The sequence below is a fragment of the Aquarana catesbeiana genome, linkage group LG01 (assembly GCF_042186555.1).
Source record: "Aquarana catesbeiana isolate 2022-GZ linkage group LG01, ASM4218655v1, whole genome shotgun sequence".
Lineage (NCBI taxonomy): Eukaryota > Metazoa > Chordata > Amphibia > Anura > Ranidae > Aquarana > Aquarana catesbeiana.
The window spans coordinates 778,887,249-778,911,947 of record NC_133324.1 but is presented as its reverse complement, the minus strand read 5'-3'; the positions used below and the strand labels follow the sequence as shown (position 1 = coordinate 778,911,947).

At 39.1% G+C, this 24,699-nt stretch overlaps 1 protein-coding gene across 1 annotated transcript in view; it reads left to right on the top strand.

Annotated features, from left to right (window-relative positions):
* GLRA3 (glycine receptor alpha 3) overlaps positions 1–24,699 on the top strand; it is a 503,536-nt gene that overhangs the window by 466,830 nt on the left and 12,007 nt on the right. The window contains exon 8 of the mRNA XM_073606537.1: positions 12,808–12,954. Coding sequence (XP_073462638.1) covers positions 12,808–12,954 — 147 coding nt within the window. The remainder of the gene's footprint in view (positions 1–12,807; positions 12,955–24,699) is intronic.

The following is a 24,699-nucleotide window of genomic DNA, read 5'->3' as shown; positions in this document are numbered from 1 at the left end:
TGGAACAATTATATTGCTGGTTCTAAGATTTAAATCTATAGTGATTTAATGGTGGGATGTGGTATCCCAGAAAAACAGCTCACAATTTCATTTTCTATTTCTTTACCATAATCATTTTGTTCAGGATGTTGCTAGCACTGTTTCTAGTAACTGACGGAACAAAAAAGTCACTTTTGGCAATGCCCTTAGCAAAGCACTTTCCCCAGTAATATAACTCTGGACATGCTTAGGGATCTTTGTAGAAGTTAGTCAGGTTTGAAATGCATATGTAGACTTGATATGAAATGTATTTTTTTCCTTTTTTTAAGAGCAGAACTTCAGGCAGAGGCTAAAGATGCAAATAATGAAGCCTTGTAATTGTGTTCATCAACAAAGTATATATTATTTTATTCAAGTACTGTTAGTGCCAACATCAAAAAGCAGCTCAAGAATCAAATCACATTTGCTGCAGTGCAAGAAACATTCTGATAGTAGGAGAGAGAATAATTGTCTAATCATATGATGGGGTGGGGAGGAGAACTGTAAGTTAAACTGTATCAGAAATGATCAACCCCAGCTAGACAGAGTTGTGCGGTAGAGCTACAGTTGTGTGAAAAAGTATTTGCCCCCTTCCTGATTTTATTTTTTTTTTCATATTTCTCAAAAATAAAAGAATTGAAACAATCAAACACATTTTAATATTACACAAAGATAACCCGAGTAAATCCAAGATGCAGTTTTTAAAATATTATTTAATTTATTAAGGGAAAAAAGCTGTTCAAACCTTCCTGGCCCTATGTGAAAAAGTAATTGCCCCCTCCCATACTGAATCATGAATGAACTGTGATTAACCACAATTTTTTGGAAAGCTGAGTTAAATTTCACTTGCCACACCCAAGCCTGATTACTGCCAGACCAGTTGAATCAAGAAATCACATACATAGAAGCTGTCTGACAAAGTGAAGCATGCTAACAGATAAAAAAAAGCCACTCATCATGCCACAAGCTAAAACATTCAAGAACAGATTAGAAACAAAGTAATGCACGTGTATCAGTCTAGGAAGGGTTTCAAAGACATTTATAAGGCTTTGGAACTCCAATAAACCACAGGGAGAACCATTATCCACAAATGGAGATAACTTGGAATGGTGGTGAACCTTCCCAGGAGTGGCCGGCCTACAAAAATTACTCCAAGAGCATGACGACGACTCATCCAGGAGGTCATAAAAAAAAACCCAGAACAACATCTAAAGAACTGCAGGCCTAATAAAAGCCCAGCATCCAATTGAGAGGCTGTATCATGACCTTACACAGGCCGTTGATGCTGGAAAGCCCTCCAGTGTGTTTTAATTAAAACAATTCTGCAAAGAAGAGTGGGCCAAAATTGCTCCACAGCAATGTGAAAGACTCATTGCCACTTATCGCAAACGCTTGATTGCAGTTGTTGCCGTCAAAGTCGGCACAACCAGTTATTAGGTTTAGGGGGCAATTACATTTTCACATAAAGCCAGGCAGGTTTGGACAGCTTTTTTGCCTTAATAAATGAAATCATAATTTAAAAACTGCATTGTGTATTTACTCGGATTATCTTTGTGTACTAATAAAATTTGTTTGATGATCTGAGCCATTTAAGTGTAACAAATATGCAAAAAAATAAAAAATCAGAAAGGGGGCAAATGCTTTTTCACACAACTGTATGTAAATCAAAGGACTGCATGGAAAGAAATACAAATCCTTTGACAGTTAAAATAGCTTCTATCTGTATATTTCATTTGTGTATTTAGCTTTTTGCCCAGAGTTCAGAATTAAAAAGATAAAGCATAAGTCATATTGATGGTAAACATCTTAAATCTAACAGCCTCCCCTTGCTCCTTTTCATATGAAGTATACCTTATATTACATATATTACATAACTGAGACTGGAAGATGACCCTGTGATAAGCTGCAGCCTTCGTCGAACCAGGGGAAGGGGGGTTTGATAAAGCCATGTTGTAGTTTCTATAAGCTCTAATGTAAAGGGTCTTTCCTTGCAGACATATGGGTAGGTGGTCATTCCGTGAATGCCGTAATAAGAAAAGCTTCCCATGTTTGGAGAAGAGTGGATGCACAGAGGTTGCCCTAACTCCTGTGCCCAAATTAGGACATATATAAAGTGATCTACTTAATGCGAGGAGGACAAGGAGGGGGGCTATTAGGCATAGGTTCCTTTTATCCAGTAAAAGAAAGTATGATATTCTGCCTACCTGCAACTTCCATTGTGTGATTCTATATATTTTCTTTTTGTGTGTGTGTTTTTAGATGATATAGAATTTGTGTAAATAATAGAGGGGGAGGTATTACCTTGACTGAATTGTGTAGTCTTGCAAGTATTGTTTTTACACAGTACATTTTGTTTATGTACACAGTGTAAAAATTGATTTCTCTTAATGAACAACTATTGACTAAATGGTTATTATTTCTTACAATGAATTATACCTTATGGGGGGAATTTATCAAAACTAGAGCATACAGAAGCTGGAGCAGCTGTTTATGGCAACCAATCAGCTTGTTCAGTTAAAGTTTGAAAAACAAAGATGGAGGCTGATTCCCCATGCGCAATCCGGATGATCCAGTTTTGATAAACTTCCCTCTATATATTTTGGTTGTCTCTTTCATTCTGCTTGTTTTATGTGTAATTTTATCATTTAAATTTGGTGTAAAAAAGTTTTCTGCTGAGTATTTTGGTTTGTTGTAACTGTATTGCCTAGAGGTTTTCTCAGTAAGGATTCATGCAGAAATTGGCAAACAGATGGCAAAAACTAAAAAACACTGATAAATAAAGTGGTTCTAATGGATTAAGGTTTTTTTCTCTGCATTAGGGTAAAAACCTTCTGTGCCACAGAATACCCAACAGCCCCCTCCCTCCCTATACTTAACTGGGCCCAATCTTAATCCAGCGCTGTGCAGAAGAGCAGTGATCCTTCCCCCCTTTTTTTGGCTCAGACATAGCAGCAGGAGCACTTTAAGTAGCACTCCCTAAAGCATTATCCTAAAGGGTCACACAAACCAAGCTCTACAGCCCAATCTGGTGGGAGTTAAGGTATACATTGACTCCACTTCTAAAACCACCAATAAAAACACCCCATTCAATAGTTACCTCTTGTAATTTCATAAAAACATGCTTGGAGTCTTGAATGTATGATTTTATTCTTACTAATAAAAGTTGGAGTCCAAGAATTTACCAGTTTTTTCGAATTGATTCCCCTATTCCTGAAAAAAGTGGGCATCCCAGAGGCTTGGTCGAATTTTTATGTACCTTAAGGATCATTTAAAATGTGGGTACATTACAGCTTTCAATTCATAAAAACTTATTTTTGTTTTAAAACTACCTCTAAGTAACCCCATACCAATTTTACACACATTTTTTACCAACCAGAATGTTCTTTATAGAAACATGGGCATGATACAATCAAAGTAAAATACACAGTGGTAGACAGAGTCACAATAAGGGCAATCACAAAAGAGCTTAGTACAAGACCGCTTATGCAAAAAAAGACATACACAAGAATTACAAAGTAGGCACAAAAGAGTAAGATAACATAAACCCCAAGAATCAAGTCAGGGGAGTATAGATGGTGGCCATGGTCAGACCTTCTAAAAGGGAAGGTGAAGAGAATCAATGGGCCGTCCATGGCTGCCAAATTTTTTCATACTTCTTAGGACACTATTTAATGATATACGTAAATTTGCACATAGGCATTACAGCATTAATTAAAGTCTCCCACGAGTTCATATAGGGAGCAATCCACTTACATAAGATCTCCTTTTTTGGCATAATACATCAAATAAGATATCAACAACCTAGTACATCTACACCTCTGCATGTCATTGTGTATGCCCAAAAATGCCAATTCTAGAGAAATTGAGAGGGACAGATGAACATTAATAATGTCAAAAACCTCTGTACAAAACTGTGACATCCTAGGACAACTGCAGACTATGTAAAAATATGTTCCAATAGCTGTCTCACACTGTGGGCAGTCAGTAGATCATTGAGGGTAAATTCTGTGCAACCTCTAGGGAGTGTAGTATACTCCATGAAGGAATTTCGTCCGTATCAATGTATCCCTAGAGGAGATGACAAGTCTTGAGCTGCCTTCAAACAGTCTTCCCAGTCCTCCCTGTTCAAGGTCATCATATCAGCCCTCCACTGCTCCCACAGTTTATCAATTTTAGGGCACTCCTCACTAAGAAGAGCTAAATAGTGAGAAAAGAGGGGCTTGTATAAGGGTCCCTGTTAAAGTAGGTATTCAATAGGGTCCATCGCTTAACTGAGAGAGCAAGGAAATTGTGAACTAACTTCATGGCAGAGTTAGAAATAATGGAACTAAATCTATTTAGGTAAGCCAAACTTAGCAGTCAGATCACGAAAGGATAGCAAGGTGCCAGCCAGCATAATATCCCAGAGCATCCTTATACCAAACCGAGCCCACAACTTGGGGTTGGGTAGCAGTCTAAAATGAGGTAGAGAGGGGTTTACCCATAGCGATTGATATGGGGACCGAAAATCAGGTGTCAGGAAACGCCTCCTGGCTGAGGCCCAAATCCGGAGGGTCATCCTGGAGGTCAGCATAAGCCTTGGGACCCTGATATACCAGGTTACTGAGCTCCTGAAGTGAATCCAACAGGGCAGCCTCCAAAAAAACTGCACATTCACTCAAGAATAGCCTCCCGGTAGTATTCCAAGTAGTTAGGTAATGCTAGCCCTCCATATTGCACAGTCAGATACAGAGTGAATTTTGCTAGGTGCAGGAGAGCTCCCCCCCCCAGGAGGAGCCAGCACGGCGATCCACTTCCTTGAAAAAGGAGCCAGGTACCCAAATGGGACAGTTATAAAATACATAATTAAATTAAGGAAGAGAAATTATTTTTGGGAGATTATTACGTACCATCAAGTGCAAAGGAAGAGTACCCCAAGAAAAGCATTTATCCTGCAGTTGTAAAAGCAACGGTGGTAAATTAAGACTATAGAAACTTGCATGCTCCCTTTTAATCTGCATACCTTGGTACCTAAACTCATCAACCCACTTCAATGGAGTAAGGGCCTCAGTCTCCCATGCCTGGGGGTCAAGAGACTTTGACCAGTTGTTCCCGATACCAGAGAACTGACCAAATTTGCCAAAAACAGACAGCGTTGCCCGCAGGGAGGCATCTGCATCATGTAAGTATAGAAGGCCATGATTGGCATAGCGTGAGATATTTTCCTGAAAGAATTAGAGGGATAGTGGGTGTGGCGCTGGTCTTTGATTGTGGTGGGTGTATATTTCAACAAATATTAAAAGTACTAGTGCTTTGTGCTACACAGTCAACTAAATAAATACAGATATAATCCATAAAGAATAAAATGAGCGGTGTCTTATTAAAATCAGCACGTTCAATAAAGTAGATGCAAAACCAATCGATGAAATGTGAAAAAAAAGTGACTAGTGTTCTATTAGACCAAAAATATAACAACAATGCTTGGGTTAAAAATACAGTTATCAAAGTGGCAGGTGCAGGTACAAGAGATATTTTCCTGCAAGGAACGGATCTGCAGCCCCTCAACAAGTTAAGAGCTCTGGATCAAAATGACTAAGAGCTTCAATGCCAAAGCAAAGAGGGAGGGAGACAGGGGGCAACCCTGCCAAGTCCCCCACCACAAAGGGAGGGTCTCAGAGACCCTATTATTTGTGCGGAATTCCTACTCAAGTCAAACGCCTTCTCAGCATCTAAAGAAGCAATGACTCTTGTGCCACTGTTGGTATGGGCCAGATATTTATGTCGGTGCCCTTCCCAAGCATAAATCCAGTCTGGTCAACCTGTACAAGGTCTCCAAAAACCTTTGATAAATGATTGCCAAAAATTTTAGCCAACATTTTTGCATCAACATTAAGCAAGGAGAACGGTCTTTAGGAGCCACAATCTCCAAGATCATTGCCCAGTTGGGCACCAACACAATAACCACTTCTAACATAGACTCTGGCAGGGAATCCAGGGATGAGTATTGACCAAACAGAGGAGTGAAATTATGGAAATGTGGCGCTCGCAAATGTTATTAACATGTTTGACTAAGTGTGGATGAGTGCAGATGTGAATATATAAAGCAAAAAACATATAAATATTTATAAAGCAAAAAACATATAAATAAAGTCCAAATAAATGTGCTGAATGTTCTGATCCGCAATGGAAAAAAACTTTTGAAGTGCAATGGACCACAGACGCTTCAGGACTTTTCAGGTGCAAAAACGCCACCCCCACATGTGTCCCCACTCACCAAATGGCGATGACCCCCAGCTTTGCAGTCTGGGGGTCACTTCAGACTTATGTGATGGTATCCAGAGAAGCTCAGGAGTGGTGTTGTGCACATCAGATCAAAGGATTTCTTGCTGGAATTTCTCAGCAGAATCACCAGGCACCAAAAAAAGGATAGAAAAATGGACCTAATAGTGAAAAGCACCATTTGAAAAGGGATTGATTCCATATACAAATGGGTACTTACAAAATAGTTGATAAAAACAGGCATGTAAAGGGATTAGAGATGGATCCGGACACTGCTCACGGTGTGCGTTCCAGAAGCTAGAAAATGCGTTCTAAGGAACAGGAAATTACGTCAGTGCCAACGGAAATACATCAACATGTTTTGCAAACCTACAGGGCGTTATCAAAGAGGTCTATTTGAGGTCTTTTGATAACGCCCTGTAGGTTGGCGAAACATGTCAACGTATTTCCGATGGCACTGATGTCATTTCCTGCTCCCTGGAACGCACTTCCTGGCTTCTGGAACGCACGCCGTGAGCAGCGTCCGGATCCATCTCTAATCCCTTTACATGCCTGTTTTTATCAACTATTTTGTAAGTACCAATTTGTATATGGAATAAATCCCTTTTCAAAAGGTACTTTTCACTATTAGTTCCATTTTTTTATCCTTTTTTGGTGCCTGGTGATTCTACTGAGAAATTCCAACAAGAAATCCTTTGATCTGATGTGCACAACACCACTCCTGAGCTTCTCTGGATACCATCAAATAAGCCTGAAGTGACCCCCAGTTTGCAAAGCTGGGGGTCATCGCCATTTGGTGAGTGGGGACACATGTGGGGGTTGCGTTTCTGCACCTGAAAAGTCCTGAAGCGTCTATGGTCCATTGCACTTCAAAAGTTTTTTCCATTGCAGATCAGAACATTCAGCACATTTATTTGGACTTTATTTATATGTTTTTTTGCTTTATATATATTTAAATGTTTTTTGCTTTATTAATTCACATCTGCACTTATCCACAGTTAGTCACACATATTAATAACATTTGCGAGCATCACATTTCCATAATTTTACTTTTCTAGTGAGTAGCGCTTTGTGTGTGGCAGCTGTTTTAGTTTTCTTTTTCACAGTTTTTTCACGATTCAGCATGAGTTTAAATTCTATATTATTCAAAAGATAAGTGAGCCTAGGCACCAGAAAGTCCTGGCACAAAAAATAAAACTCAACAGGGATCCCATCTGCCTCAGGGACCATACCTGGCTGAGCTCTTGCACATCTTCAAGAGAGATGTCATGATCCAGTCTGTCCCTAGTGTCAAAGTCAAGAGTGAGAAACTCAATCTGATCTAGTTAGGTACAGAGATCAGGCAAAGTGTTGTTCACCCACGAGGAGTAAAGCGATTGGAAATAGCCCAAAAACCTGCAGTTGATGTCATTGGGGGACATAAGCAAAACACTGTCGCTATCCCTAATCCTATCTATATGGGTAACCGACATCTGCCCTCTAGCAAACCACACCAGTAACCTGTCATTTTTATCCCCATACTCAAACACTTGCTAGGCAGTAGAAAGCATAGAGTTACGAATCAATTCAACCTGGAGCAACTCCACCTCCCTCAGGATATGCTGCCAAGCCCCGTAACAGGCGCAAGGAGAGCTAGCCACATATGCCACCTCCTTCTGCTGGAGATCATGCTCCAGCTCCTTTGCTTGCCTTTTTTGGTCACTTATTTCAAAGTTTGGGTCCTCTTTAAATAGATTACAGGACTTTCATAGTAATATCTCAATATTATACATTTTGCTAATTTCATTGGCAACAGAAAACAACACCTAAATAAAATATGAACATGTTCGCAAATTTTTCACTAATGTAAATGTCATTTTTTTGTTGTTACTGCATGTTTTATTGCTGTTTGCGACATAAATAACTTGGTAAATTATTTACTAACAATACAAGCATATTTAATGTGTGTAGACAGAAGGCAGGCACATCATTCAGACTGGTGCAGCAACGCTGTGAGATACACTTATTCGAGCAAGAATAAGCATGTAAACCTAATTAAATCAAATTTGTCAAATCAATATGAAGTATGAATACACATACAGACAGCAACAAATGTGATTAAATATTTTACCATATTTTGTCTTGGAACCATCAAAATTGATCAGAAGGGGAGATCATAAGTTATCAAATGAGGCTAGAAGAGTATTGCTTTTGTCAGCAATCACTCTATCCTTTTAGAAATCAGGTTTTTCTTTGCTAAACAAGTGAATTGCTTGTATGAAAATCAAAGAAACCTCATCCTTTTCAACCATTTAAAACTGGCCACACAAAATATAATCTGATTATATCACCTCCTTTATATCTAATAACAACTACTTAATATGAGGACCTACAGAAACAATATTTTTTATGTATATTCAATCAGGCATTCATTCATTGATAAAAGTAGATTGTATGTCCAGATATGATTGTATTTTAACATGCGTGGCCAGCTTTAGACAACTGTATAAAATAGACACTTACCTGGGAGGATCAACAGATCTGCCTTTGTGTTCCTAGATGTATTCGTAACATTGTTTTCAAAAGATTTGTAACAACAAAAGATATGCACAGACACTTACATTGAATGTGAATGAATGAATAATAGTGTCTCCTTTAGTCAACTGCTGGTCATATATCAAATATTTCTGTAGAATGTGTTGCTACTCAAGGCATCCATTTGTAGTACACATTGGAGACCATTGACCACTTGCTTACTGGGCACTTAAACCCCCCTCCTGCCCAGACCAATTTTTAGCTTTCAGCGCTGACGCACTTTGAATGACAATTGTTTGGTCATACAATACTGTACCCAAATGAAATTTTTATCATTTTTTTTCACACAAATGAGCTTTATGTTGGTGGTATTTAATCAAATCTGGGGTTTATATTTTTTGCTAAACAAACAAAAAATGGAACATTGTGAAAAAAATTCATATTTTATTGTTTATTATAACATTTTGCAAACAGGTAATTTTTCTTCTTTATTGATATACGCTGATGAGGCGGCACTGGTGGGCACTGATAGGCTGCACTGGTGGACACTGATTGGCTGCACTGATGGGCACTGATAGGCACAGATAAGGTGGCACTGATAGGCACAGATAAGGCGGCACTGTTGGGGACAGATAAGGTGGTACTGATGCGCAAAGATTAGGCGGCACTGATGGCCACTGATAAGACGGCACTGATGGGCCCTGATGGGTGGCACTGATGGGCACTGAAGGGCACTGATAGGTGTTACTGACAGGTACCACTGATAGATGGCACTGATGGTCACTGATGGGTGGCACTAATAGGTGGCACTGATGGGCACTGGTAGGTGACATTGATGGGCACTGGTAGGTGACACTGATTGGCAGCACTGTTGATGAGGCACTGACTGGTTACACTGATAGGTGGCACTGTGGGCACTGATGGGTGGCACTGTGGGCACTGGTAGGTGGGGCTGGTGGGCACTGATAGGCAGCACTGTTGTGCACTGGTAGGTGGCACAGGTGGGCACAGATGAGCTGGCGGCAGCTCTCCTTGATCAGGACCGATGTCTATCTGAGAGCTGCCGGTGATCTGCTTTTTTTTTCTCCTCACGCTATCAGCGCGAGGAGAAAAAATAGCCGATTACCGGCTCTGTTTACATCACACGATCAGCTGTCATTGGCTGACAGCTGATCACGTGGTAAGGGGTCGGGATAGACCCCTTACTCTGATCTGTGATCAGCCGAGTCTCATAGACTTGATGATCACAGAGCATACCGCGTGCACCCTACAGGGGGCGCGCAGGCCGCTTGGGCACGGGAGGACGTCTATTGACGTATTCCCGGCAAAGTAGGCCCGCGCTGTAGCCGTCACTCAGCTATAGCGCGGATCTGAAGAAGTTAATATATATATTACTTCATGTGCTGTCTTCTGTTCAAGAGCTGACCCTGTAATTTGGTACAAGATGGAAAAATAGATGGGATAGTTATTTATATGTGATGTTTACAGTTTTACATAGTAATTATTTTCTATTTCTGTTTTTGTACTAAATAAAGAGACGTGTACATTAGCCATTAGAAGGAGCAAACCTTCAATTTGCTGTAATAAGAGCAATCTGTTTGTCCAAACTCAGTGATCGCTAAGTAACAAGAGAACTGAATCTGATACCAATAGATTTATACATGATCTTATAGTTAACCTGTACCTGAGAATATAATGTTTCTTCAAAAATTTCCCTATCATTTAGAAAAATAAAATAAATCATACTTCATGTACGTGATCATTAGAGTCCCCATTTAGAGGACCAAGTCAAAACATAAAAAAAAAAAAAGGTATTAAGAAACAAAAGTACCTGTGGAAAATAGATTAAAGCTGCCCATTCCTAATCAATCTTTCCACAGTAGACTGGCATCTTAGTGTGCTACTCACTCCACCCGTTCTGTGTTTGGAGTTTCTGTACTGGACTTTTTGATGCTAGCAGCTTAGTTTTTTGTCATCTCACAAGTTTTTAGTTATAGTGCAGCGTTAGTCTTAGGGCTGTACACTTGTTTCATAGACAATAGCTAAGCTTTCAGTTTTTTTCTGTGTCTGCTATTATTTTTGCCTGATGGTGGTAGGATCATGTCTGCAGGTCCAGACATCCTCTAATGTCTTTGGAGACATCCTCTAATGTCTTTGGCTAGCCCTAGAGATCTAAAATATATCTTCTCCAAATTCTTAACATTTTAGGAAATTTGACCATGTTAAACTGAACAAGGTTAAAGTCTACTAATGTCATCCTTACCCTAAACCCTTTTATGTCATAAAGCAGTACTGGATAGATAAATTAGTTTTGTTTTATTGGATGGTTTATCTTCCAGTTTAGCTGATGCAGAATAATATGCCTATTTTGTTATTTATTTTTTAAGACCTTCTGGTTTTCAATACGTAAGTGAGGGTACATATAGAATAGATCTGAAACCACTATAGTGCATGCCCATTCCTTATTGGATTTTTTTTATATTGTTGCACTTCAATCCTAATCACCATTTGTATTAGAGCTGACAACAAATATCTGCAGGAAACGGCATGTTTATATACCGTATGTTTTTCACAAACATTGACTGTTACATATATCTTAAACTTTCCCTGAATGTACTGTAGCCAAGATACTCAATCATCCTGACCTTTTCTAATGACAGCACAGCAACATTACACCTTCAGATTACTTATTTTTGTTAATTCTGTATTGAATTTAAAGAAATATAGCACTCCTCGTCTCAAGGTGCTGTAGGATAACCCCTAAAATAGTATGGAATGTTAACATTTAACTCTCAGTGTTAAATTCTTGGCTGATGGCAGGAATAAAAGAAATGTTGGACACTAGTGTCTTTAATCTTTTGCACAAATGCATTGCAGAATAAAATAAAATATGTACAGTGAACAGAGACTCTCTTTCTAGTTCTTTCCTGCATTGTAGGCATTTGGGAGGGTCTACTGATCTGTAAAATCTGTTATCTGTCAAAAACGCTTCTAAACACAAAAGCCGCAAAACGTGCATAAACACGGCATGTAAAAGTGGCAAAATTGATGTTTTTAATTCTATCCAAAATGAAAAAAAAAAAAAAAGTTTTGCCTATAGTTCTACTATAACCATAAATGATGGACTAGGATTATTGTTCTCACTCAGACATTCACAATGATACCTCACATTGATGTTACACATGCTCACCCTACGCTGCATTTTTTTGAATGGGGTGTGTTTTTTATGGAGTCCTTGGCTCCCCAGAAGAAAAAGGGAGATCCTGGGAACCACCGCAGGTGCCCCCAGTGCAGCCAATAGGGGCAGCGTACTTTGTTATAATTGGGATAAGAAGGCTCTAGAGACATCCATCACTTTTATCAGAAAGCCCTTTGCCGGTTCCTAAAGTCAGCATCAAGCTCACAGCAGCTTTTTAACCTCTTGCCTTCCATGTCATTTATAAACATAACTTAGACGAGTGGTTAAATTACAACATGGCCCGTGTAGCAATTGTACATGCAATATCATTTTTTATTTGCTATATTTTTTTCCCATGAAAGTGAGGTTACCCTTATGGGTCCATTCAGTCTGGGAACATGTGAATTACACTGGAATGCTGTGTGGCTCCTGCGTGATTCACAAGCAGTTCTGTGCAGTGCGATTTCAGCTACATGCATTGTGAATGGGGTGAAATCTCACTACACCGCACCAAAAGTAGTACATACACTACTTATTGAAACATACTGCGACCGGATCACATGGTACTTTTTTACCATGCAGTCAGGTAATGGCCGGTGCGGGCAAACACACTGCATTTGTGATCTGCGTTTGGGATGTTAACTTTGCACTTACACCTGCAGCAGATCACAAGGAACCTGCACAGAATGTGGCTTTCCTGCACTACATTCTAGTCTGAATGAGCCCTAAGAGAATATCAATATAATTTGCATTAATATATAGTAGATGTTTTTCCCCTTAATATTTTTATTACATCCTTCCACATCATCTTTCTACTAACTGTTTTCTTATTTCTATAGGTGTCATATGTTAAAGCTATTGATATTTGGATGGCTGTTTGTCTGCTGTTTGTCTTTTCTGCATTATTGGAATATGCGGCGGTCAACTTTGTGTCAAGACAGCACAAAGAACTTCTCCGATTTCGTCGCAAGAGAAAGAAGGATAAGGTTGCTTTTTTGTCAATTTTACATACCCATTCAGTTTTGTTTTGGATTGCATGCTTATACTTTTGCAAGGTTGGAAATAGGTCTAAAACACAAAACAAATACCCCATAAATATTTTCACATTGCAAGGGCCTCAAGGGAAAATGTGCCGAGTACATACTCACATATTAAACACCACTAGGCCCTGTAAATAGATTCCAAATGAAAAATGAATAATATAACATTTTAGACAATCTTTCTTCATCTAGACTAACATAGCTCCATAAGATTAGAGAGAGTATGCCTTATGATGACATGAATGCATTAAGGGAAAGGGAAGTGAGGAGCATTTCACTTATTTCCGCTGCATATTGATGTATTTACCTTAAAGTCATTTTTTTATAACTTTAAAATGTTTATATGATTGCTCTTCCATATTTTTGTTGTATTAAATAAAGAGATTTGTAGAATAGCCACTAAAAGCGATTTTTCTTCCCTTCTTGCGAACAGCTGGGAAAAGATATCAGTCATACGAAGAGTGAATTGTTTTCATTGAGATTGATTTCCCAAAGGTATAAAGGCTGTTCATTTAGTAATGTGAATGTTCACTTTGAAAAGTGTACATTTACATAAAAAAGTAAATGATAGTAAAATAGGAACCTGTGTTCACTTTGAATATCTAATCATGTACAAAGGAGATTAAAAGAAAAAAATAAATATTCCAGCAGATTGGTAAATTGAGGTGTACACAGCGCAGTTAATGTTCACTTTGGGGTTTATTTACTAAAGCTGGAGAGTGCAAAATTAGGCTCACTTCTGCAGAGAAACCAATCAGCTTGCAGGTTATATTGCCAAAGCTTCACTGAACAAACTGAGCTTAGTAATTGATTGGCTACCATGCACAGCTGCACCAGACTGTGAGCGCTCCAGTTTTAGTAAATCTCCCCCTTTGTGAAGTGAACAATCTTCATTTCTTAAAGATGAACTTCAGTCCCCTTTTGTTTTACGCTGCCACTTTAGGTGCTGTCATTTCCATTATTATGGCGCATGTGCACATGCACAAACACTGCAAAGTTTTGGAACTTCCATAACAGCCATCTTTTGAAGTCACACATGCTCAGATATAGGGGAAAGCGGCACGTGCGCTCTATTGGGATCCGAAGCCCTGCAGCAGTTTTGCGCATGTGCATTATCTGCGAGGGTGGGTGGGACTTTATACATATACACCGCTCCTCCACCGCTCCAAAGATGCTGCTTGCAGGACTTTTTTTTAACATCCCACAATCGCACCGCACCAGTGTGAAAGCACTCGGGCTTCCACACTGGAGTGACAGGAGAGGCGATTTATGGGCCCTTTGCAGGCACTATTTTTATTGCTAAAACATCTGTGAAGCTTTGAATTAAATCCAAATGTGAGAGAGGAAGGGGGAGGAAGCAGGGCAAAACTAAGACTAGTTTGGGGTGAAGGTCCAATTTAAGTGAATGAACCCCAGTGAGTTGGCTAGATAGACTTGCATTGTGAAAGCAGAACTAGACAATGTGCGGATCGTTTCGTTCCGAATTGAAATTTGGACAAATTTTCGTTTAGTACCGAATTTAAAAGAATCCGAAATAACAAAAAAAAATTTGCACGAAATTCGAATTAGAATAGTTTTCGAATAATTTTTTAATTCAAATAGTTTTCAAATTCAAACGGTTTTAAAAATTCTAAAGAGAATAAAATAGAATAGAAAATATGGGAATAGAATAGAAAAATAAAAAAAATATATAGAAAAGAATATAACAGAAAATAAAAGAATAGAATATAATAGAGTAAAACAGAACAAAATAGAATAGAAAATAGAAGAACAGAATATACTAGAATATAATAGAAACAAACAGAATAGAATAACATAGAAAGAAATTCGAATTTCAAATAGAATAAATTTGAATTTGAATACATAAGAAAAAAATTGAATAGAAAAGAATAGAATAGAAAAAAAAGTATAGAATAGACTATAATAGAAAGAATACAGCCATTTCCCAAGATTCAAACACAATCAATACAAATTTGAATAGAATAGAAAATAATAGATTAGAATAGAATAGAAAATAACAGAATAGTATAGAAAAACACAACAGAATAGAATAGAATAGAAAGAATATAACCATTTTCCGAAATTCTAATTTTGAATAGAATAGTTTGAATAGAAAAGAATAGACTAGAATAGAAAATAAAAGCATATAATAGAAAAGAATAGAATAGAATAAACAAATAGAAAAAGAATACAATTAAAAAACAATGGGACAGAATGTAATATAATAGAAAGAATATAACCATTTCCCCAAATTCAAATAGAATCAATTTGAATTTGAATAGAAAAAAATAGATTAGAATAGGAAGATTGTTATATTCATTCTATTTTATTCTATTATGTTGTTTTTTCTATACTATTGTGTCATTTTCTATTCTATTCTACTCTATTATTTTCTATTCTATTCAAATTGAAATTGATTCCGAATTTTGGAAAATGGTTATTATATTATTTCTATTCTAATCTATTGTTTTTTAATTCTATTCTTTTCTATTCTAATCGAATTTCAGAGGATGGTTATAATCTTTCTATTTAATGATTTTTTTTTATTCTATTCCTCTCTATTCTATTCTATTCCATTATATTCTGTTCTTTTATTTTCTATACTATTTTGTTCTGTTTTACTCTATTATATTATATTCTTTTATTTTCTGTTATATTCTTTTCTATTCCATTATATTTTTTTCTATTCTATTCCTTTATTTTCTATTATATTTTATTCTCTTTGGAAATTGGAAAATGATTCGAATTCGAAAACTTTTCAAATTTGAAAACCATTCGAATTTGAAAACTATTTTAATTCAAAAACTATTTGAAATTGATTCAAAAACTTTTCGAATCGATCCAAATTTGTCTAAGCAGAACATCTGTTTAGCACAGCAAAGCGAGAAGAAGAACCTGTGCAAGTGATAAGAAAATATGGCTTCACCAATATAAACATGCAATAAGAAACTATATACAAACAAGGGGTTTAAAATATTGACATGCATTTTAAGCTTGTTTGCAGCAAATAGTAATGCTTTTGAGTCAATTCTGTATAGGAGTGATCAGATACTAGGTAATTAGGATTTTCCAGAATGCCATATACATGCATAAACACATCACTGCAGTGAGAATATTGAAAAAGCCAGAATTGCTGAAAAATTCCAACCAGCTCAACTGAGTTTCTATAGAAATCTTCCAAAGAGGATATTAGGACAGCATGGCGGCTTAGATGATAACATCCTATAGTGCTGAGGTCCTGAGTAAACTCCTCCCAGGATAGTAAATGGATGAGGTTTGTATGTGCTCCATTTCTTTGTAATGCTTTCTTTTGGGTGCTTTGGTTTATGGCTCCAAAACATACTGGTAACCACACTGTTGGTGCTATATAAATATAGAGGCAATTACCTGATACACTAACTGTTCCTCTAAGATGTCAGAATAACAATCTTTGAATATAAAGTGCATTTATTCTAGTTCAACCTTTGAATCTTCATAATATCATGTTTATTGTTTATATACATAGGCTGTTTACAGCAATGCAGTAAAGAGGGGATGCTAGCCTAGGGCTCCACCTTTTTGCTGCAAAAGGTCCAAATTGTACCTGTTTAGGTTTTGCTGAGCAAGAAAACTAAATGGGGTGTTCGCCTGCCTAGCGAGCTGAACCTTCAGTTGTAAAGGAAAGGGATAATTTAGATTTAGGTTATGTGAAAGCTTCCTGCTCAGTTTGGTTGTTAGGAAGCCAGTTGCCAACAAGTCCCTCCCTGGCAAATTCAGCTGTCAGCTTAAAATTCCCAGCTGACAGCTGATTAGTAAAGAAAGGGGTGAGGCTGGTGGCTGACATAACTGACCAAATATGGCCATATTTGGTCAGTCATGTCAGTCATTGTCCCCAGCCATGGAAGTGGATTGATTGATGCTGGCTTTTGTTAAGCCTGGAAGATGTGTCTAGCTGAGACTGAGATGAATGAGTCTGCAGAAGGCAGCACGAGGCAGGAGGTGATCATTGTAGCCAGAGCTGCTTTTAAAGTGTTAAAGCGTTTGTTAACCCAAAAAAAAAGTTCTTGCTCCTTTAAAGCATTTTATACAGCACAGTGCTTGTCCTGTGTCATTTTGCCCCCTGTAACACCTGAAATACCTGGCTGATCCTGCCAGTTTCTGCCCTCCCCTATGTAAACTGACCATAGTGTATCATGACTACTGAGCCCTGACACCGTGGTCAGTTTACATGCCTCCGTCATCCGCAGCCCTGCTTTCGGTCTGCTCTGTGCTCCTGTGTCCTTCTCTCCCCTCCCTGCCTGTCAGCTAGTGACAGTGCCTGTCCCCTTCACTCCTGTTGCTTAAATAGAGTATCCCCCTCTGTGTGTGATTTATAAAAATAAATGCTGTAAATACTTTTTTTAGAGCAGAGATCATGATCACATGACCGGCTGGATCTCTCCTCCTCTCCTCCTCCCCTCTTCCTCCCCTCCCGGCTGATGTCTGCGGGGAATCTCGGTCCCTCCATTGCATTTGTCAGAGGAAGAAAGGAGAGAACCGGCCGGTCATGTGAACGCAGATCGCCGCTCTAAAATTAGGTATTTATAGCATTTTTAAAAATAAATCACACACAGTGGGGGACACAGCAATAGGAGACAGCGCTCATGGTGCATAAATGTTTGAGTAGCTTAACAACCATTTTAAGGCTGCTGTGGGACTGATTTTCTTATCAGTCCACAAACTGTGGGAGTAGGGCTTTAAACCACTTCCTGTCGACAATGAGTGGGTGGTCAGTAACTACAGTCTTTTTTACAGAAACTGGGGAAAATATTATAAAAATAAAAAAGTGTACTCAAAATGTTTCATTTAATTTTAGATAGAGCAGGCAGAGGTTAGAGCATCTTTCAGGTTTTTACCTTTCCCCCTCTCAATTCTTCTATGGGCATTACAAGGATAGGAAGTGTGAAAAAATGTGGCATAAACTCTATCAAAATTAAAAAAAAAAAAAAAGGTTTATGTTTTAACCACCTCAAGTCTGAGCCATTTTTCAGCTTTCACCACTGTCATACTTTGACTGACAATTTGTCATGCAACACTGTACCCAAATTACATTTTTATAATTTCTTTGAGACAGATAGAGCTTTCTTTTGGTGGTATTTAATTACCACTGTTTTTTTTTTTGTTTTGTTTTTTTGGCTATATAAATGAATACAATGAAACTTTTGAAACGAAAAAAAAACATCTATCTCTCAGTTTCTGTTTTAAAATTTTGCAAATAAATACTCTTTCTTCAATATGTTCTGCTACATTTCTTTGGTTAAAATAAACAAAACCAGTGCATATTATTTAGTCTGTGTGAATTTTATAGAGTCTACAAACCATGGTATATGTTGTATATTTGAAAATGGATCAGTCCTGATGTACTGACTGCCTATTTCATTTCTTGAGGACTTAAAATTCCAGGACAGTACAAATATCCCCAAACGACCCCCTTTTCAAAGGTAGACTGTCCAGGGTATTTAGTAATAGGCAGATTGAGTTTTTTAAAGTTGTAATTTTTTGTCACCATTTTTTGAAAATTAAATAAAATTCTTTTTTTCACAAAGTTGTCATTTAACCGGTTCAATACAGGGTATTTTCACCCCCTTCCTTCCCAGGCCAATTTTTAGTTTTCAGCGCTGTCGCACTTTAAACGACAATTGCGCGGTTCTGCGACATTGTACCCAAAAAAAATTGACGTCCTTTTTTCCCTCAAATAGAGCTTTCTTTTGGTGGTATTTGATCACCTCTGCGGTTTTTATTTTTTGCGCTATAAACAAAAGAAGAGCGACAATTTTGAAAAAAACACAATATTTTTTACTTTTTGCTATAATAAATATCCCAATTTTTAAAAAAAAAAACAATTTTTTTCCTCAGTTTTGGCTGATACGTATTCTTCTACATATTATTGGTAAAAAAAATTGCAATAAGCGTATATTGATTCGTTTGCGCAAAAGTTATAGCGTCTACAAAATACGGAATAGATTTATGGCATTTAAAAAAAAAAAATATTTATTTATCTTTTTACTAGTAATGGTGGCAATCGCGATTTTTTTTCGTGACTCTGACATTATGGCGGACACATCGGACACTTTTGACACATTATTGGGACCATTCACATTTATACAACGATCAATGCTATCAAATTGCATTGATTACTGTGTAAATGTGACAGGCAGTGAAGGGGTTAACCACTAGGGGGACACAGGGGGTTAAATATGTTTCCTAGGGAATGATTCTAACTGTAGGGGGCGGGGACGTACAAGGGGAGGAGACCGATCAGTGTTCCGCTGTACTGGGAACACAGATCAGTCTCCTCTCAACTGACAGGACGTGGATCTGTGTGTTTACACACACAGATCCATGGTCCGCCCCGGTTAACGGGCAATCGCGGGTGCCCGGCGGAAATCGCGGCCGCCGGGCACACGCACCGGGTCCCGAGCAACGCGGCGGGCGCGCGCGCCCAGGCCATCATATGACGTCCACCCAGGATGGGAGATCCCATCTGTGGACGTCATTTGACAATAGCCGGGTAGGGAAGTGGTTAAACAAGTTAATTCTCATACACAGCACAGCCATTTTTACAATTACACTCCAAAACAGATCATGCTACACTTCCTGAGTGTGGTTATACCACACGTGTGAGACTTTTTCACAGCCTATCTACACAAGGAGCCTTTCAAGCTTTCTAGGGGCATAAATTACACATCTAATTTATGACTACCTATCACATTTTTGGAGGCCCTGAAGAACCAGGACAGTGGAACACCCATACAATGACGACTTTTGGAGGCAATCTCAAGGCATTTTTTAAGAAACATCTCTCACACTCAGCATGGGCATACTTAGAATTACACCCCAAAAAAAATTCTACTACTCCTGTGTATGATGATACCACATGTGTGAGGCTTTTTCAGTGCCTGGACTGATTATGTTCCTGGCATTGTATCTTGTGTATCACACAAATTTACAATCTATTGTGTCAAAACCAATGTAATAGTCACCTCTTTATGAGTGGTCAGGAAATATAGCTTAGTGTAGCGTCACCTATAGCAGTCCCAGATTCTACAGGCCAAGCAAGCCTAGCCTACTGTTACATGGCTGCCCCAGGAATGCCATGTACCCTGACAAGGAAGTGCAGGAGTGTCACACCTACCCCTAGCATAGGTGGTTAGGCACTATAGCTGGCTCTGTGTTCCTCACCTATAGCAGCCCCGTTTCCCATAAGGCAAGCAGGCCTACCAGTACTCGGTGCTTTTGAGGGCAGAGGAGAGACTTGGGGTCTAGTGGACCCCAGATCTCTTCATAAAGAGGACCTGTTATGCTTATTGCTATCACAGTGGATATTGTTCATCCCTTGTGGTAGCAATAACATTTATTAAAAAAAAAAATGATACAGTGTAAAAAATTTAAGAAAAAATAACATTTCAAAAAATAAAGGACCCCACACATCCCCCGTTGCTTATCCGCAAAAGTGAATGTGAATGCGTACATAAGTGTGTACATCGGTTCCACGCGCATATGTAAATGGTCAATTGCACCACACATGTGAGCTATTACTGCAAACATCAGAGCGAGAGCAATAATTCTATCACCAGACCTCCTGTGTAACTCTAAACTGGTTCTAAAGGCTTTTAAAGCATTGTATATAGAAATTTGTCCAATCCATGGGTACACATATTTTAAAGTGTGACATGTTAGATATCTATTTATTCGGTGTAACATCATCATTTATATTTTATCAAACAATAGGGTATTATATTGTGTTTGTGTGCACTAAAAATCATTAAAGTGTATTGTTTCCTAAAAATTTGCTTTTGAAAAACCGATACACAAATATCGTGTGACATAAAAACTGACAACAACCGACATTTTTTCCCCTGGCCTTTGTTTTCAGAAAATATAGAATGTTTGGCAGTTCTAAGTAATTATCTTGCATCATGTATGATGTCAGAAGTGGCTTGGACGGCAAGTGATTAACTAGGAAGTGATCAGGGACATTATGAGTGGTGTGGTAGTGATCAGGGACACTGGGACTGTTGTGGAGGTTATCAGGTACACTGGGACTAGTATGGTAGTGATCAGGGACACTGTAACTGGTGAGGCGGTGATCAGGGACAATATGACTGGTGTGGCAGTAATCAGGGACAATATAACTGGTATGGCGGTAATCAGGGACAATATGACTGGTGTGACAATTATCAGGGACAATATGATTGGTGTGGCGGTAATCATGGACATTGTGAGTTTTGCAGCGGTAATTAGCGATACTGTGAGTGAGTGGCAGTGATTAGGGAAAATATGAGTGGTGCTGCAGTGGTCAGGGACACTTGGACTGGTGTGGCACTTATCGGGGACCCTGTAACTGGTGTAGCGCTGATCAGAGACACTGTAACCAGCGTGCGGTGATTAGATGGCCCCGTACCATGAGATCTCTGTGACCAATCACAAGGATCACAGCAGTAAAAAATTATGTCAGGAAGTGACACCTTGTTTACTTTTGTGCTTGTGATCGCTGACTGGCTACAGTGACCACAGTGGCCGGTACACAAATCTGAGTTCCACTGTTTATAAGTTAAAAACAGGTTTGCTAGAAAATTACTTAGAACCCCAAACATTATAATTTTTTTTCTAACACCCTAGAGACTAAAATGGAGGTCTTTACAATACCTTCTGTCACACCGTATTTGTGCAGCAGTCTTACAAGCGCACTTTTTTTGGAAAAAATACACTTTTTTAATTAAAAAATAAGACGAATGTAAAGTTAGCCCAATTTTTTTATATTGTGAAAGATAATGTTACGCCGAGTAAATTGATACCCAACATGTCACACTTCAAAATTGCGCCCGCTCATGGAATGGCGACAAACTTTTACCCTTAAAAATCTCCATAGGCGACATTTAACAAAATCTACAGGTTGCATGTTTTGAGTTACAGAGGAGGTCTAGGGCTAGAATTATTACTCTCACTCTACCGATCGTGGCGATACCTTACATGTCACACTTCAAAATTGCGCCGGCTCATGGAATGGCGACAAACTTTTACCCTTAAAAATCTCCATAGGCGACATTTAACAAAATCTACAGGTTGCATGTTTTGAGTTACAGAGGAGGTCTAGGGCTAGAATTATTACTCTCACTCTACCGATCGTGGCGATACCTTACATGTGTGGTTTAAACACCATTTTCATATGTGGGAGCGCTCAGGGCCGCCATCAGGGGGGTACAGCCCATACACTTGTAAGGGGCCCCAGCATCTGGACTGGCCCGGCCAACTATCAGGGATGTGAAAAGGCAGGGGCGGGTGCAGAGGAGCTCTGTGAATGATCCTGTATGTGTGTGAGTCAGCAGGCTGCTGCACTGTCATGAGCTGACATCGGGCTCTTTGCTGCCACCTCTGGCCATTTCGTGCATGTGCACCCCTCTGCATGTAGAAACAAGAGCTCAGACTAGGACCACCTTACAAGTAAGGGCTGTGGTGCGGGGGGGGGGCTATGTGTGTGACTGTATACATGCCTGTGTGTGTACATGTCTCTGTGTGTGTGCATGTCTCTGTGTGTGTACATGCCTGTGTGTGTACATGCCTGTGAGTGTGTACATGTCTTGTGTGTGTACATGCCTATGTGTTCATGTCTCTGTGTGTACATGTCTCTGTTTGTACATGTCTTGTGTGTGTATACATGCCTGTATGTGTACATGTCTCTGTGTGTATACACTCCTTTGCATGTCATATATACACATGTGAGTGGTACTGGTAGAGTACAGGTGTGAAAGGGCTGAGAGTGTACAGGTGTGAGGGGGGCAGAGAGCATACAGGTGTGAAGGGGGGCTGAGAGCGTAGAGGTGTGAGGGGGCTGAGAGCGTACAGGTGTAAGGGGGGTGAGAGTGTACAGGTGTGGGGGTGGCCTGAGAGCTTACAGGTGTGAGGGGGCTGAGGCACTGAAGGACTTGGTGGGATGGCTAGTGGGCAGATTTGGTGAGACAACCACCAAAAATTCCCTGGGGAATGTTGGTGGTCAGGCTGGGGGGGGCCAGGCCTAAAGCTGTATAAGGGGCCCCACAATTTCTGATGGCTGCCCTGCGGGCACTACTCACGTATGTGTTCGCTTCTGCATGCAAGCTTGGTGGGACATTTTTTGGCGTATTGATGTCGCTTCCGCCCGGCAATGGTATGGAGTTGGGTGGAGACCATCTTTCCCTCACTCGTCTCCATAACCAGCAAGGGACAACATCCAATTGCCTCTGCCGCTGCTGCCGGCTCCGGTAAGTGGCGGAGGGCACCGGAGCGCGGAGGAAGGGGGGCCCCTCTCCCACCACCGATAAATTAGATCTCACGGCGAATCCACTGCAGAGACCACTCTTATCGCAAAGCGTGCTGCCGGCCGAAGAAGAGGGTACCAGGGTTATGGCAGATAGCTGCTGCCATAACAACCATATTCCTCTTCAAATTTAGGACGTATATCGGCGTGCGACGGTCTGGAAGTGGTTAATAAGCCAGCCCAGTAGCTGCATCCCTACATTAGGATGGGTTTAAAGCAGTGTTTCTCAACTCCAGTCCTCAAGGCACACCAACAGGTCATGTTTTCAGGATTTCCCTCAGATGAAATGGCTATGGTAATTGCTAAGGCAGTGAAAACTGATCAAATCACCTGTGCAAAATAGTGGGAATCCTGAAAACATGACCTGTTGGTGCGCCTTGAGGACTGGAGTTGAGAAACACTGGTTTAAAGAAAGGATGTTTTTCGCAATTTAGTACTGTAATTTACCTAATTTACCTGAATCATATGGTGGACACCAGATGAATGACTTGCTGTCGGATTGCTATTAAGTTTGTCAACATCTAAAGATCTGGTGTACACTTTAATATTGTGTAAAATGATGTGAACTCTAATGTGGGTTTACTTACAAAAGTTCTCGCAAAAGCTTTTAATTAAATGATCTGACCAAAATGCAACGATTTGACAAAAAAGTAAAAAAAAAAAAAAAAAATTATATTTGCTATTTATCAAGGCATAGTGTAAGTAGAGAAGTAATATTATTTAGAATGTTAATAAAGCTCTGTTTATTCAACTAAAAAAATAAATGAAGATAAATGACTACAAGAACAAATTTTTTAAAACAGCATGCTCGCGCTTTTCTTCTTAACGTATCCTTACACATAAACACATTGATATTATATTAAATCTTGGTGGATTTAAATTCAGAAAAAGCCTTGAGGGCTTCCTATGAGCAATGTCATTTATAGATCTGAATAAATATACCAAAAAGAAACAATGAGATCACAGCTGTAAAAAATGGCTGAAATACCTAGCGAAGTATTAGCTTAGAAATATAAGCAAATAATTATAAACATAATTATATGAATAAAACAACAGTGCCTTAAAGGAACTGTCACTTTTACATATTAACTTATAGCGGGAATATTTAACTAAGTGGAAAATATAAATGACATTTTTTTCCCTACAGTTTGTAAATTTACAGTGTTAGCATACAAAGACTTTAACTCCCTTTCTCTTTCAGTGCCATCCCTGTCTTTGATCAGAGTCTACTGATATATAGTTTGAGATTATTATATAATTTAAAGCTGAACTCTGGTCAGCTTGAAACATGAGTGGCCCTTCCAGCGAGGTCTGTGAGTAAAAGCAGCACACATACACTTGCTAGGCATACAGTTAACCCCTTGATTGTTCTCCTG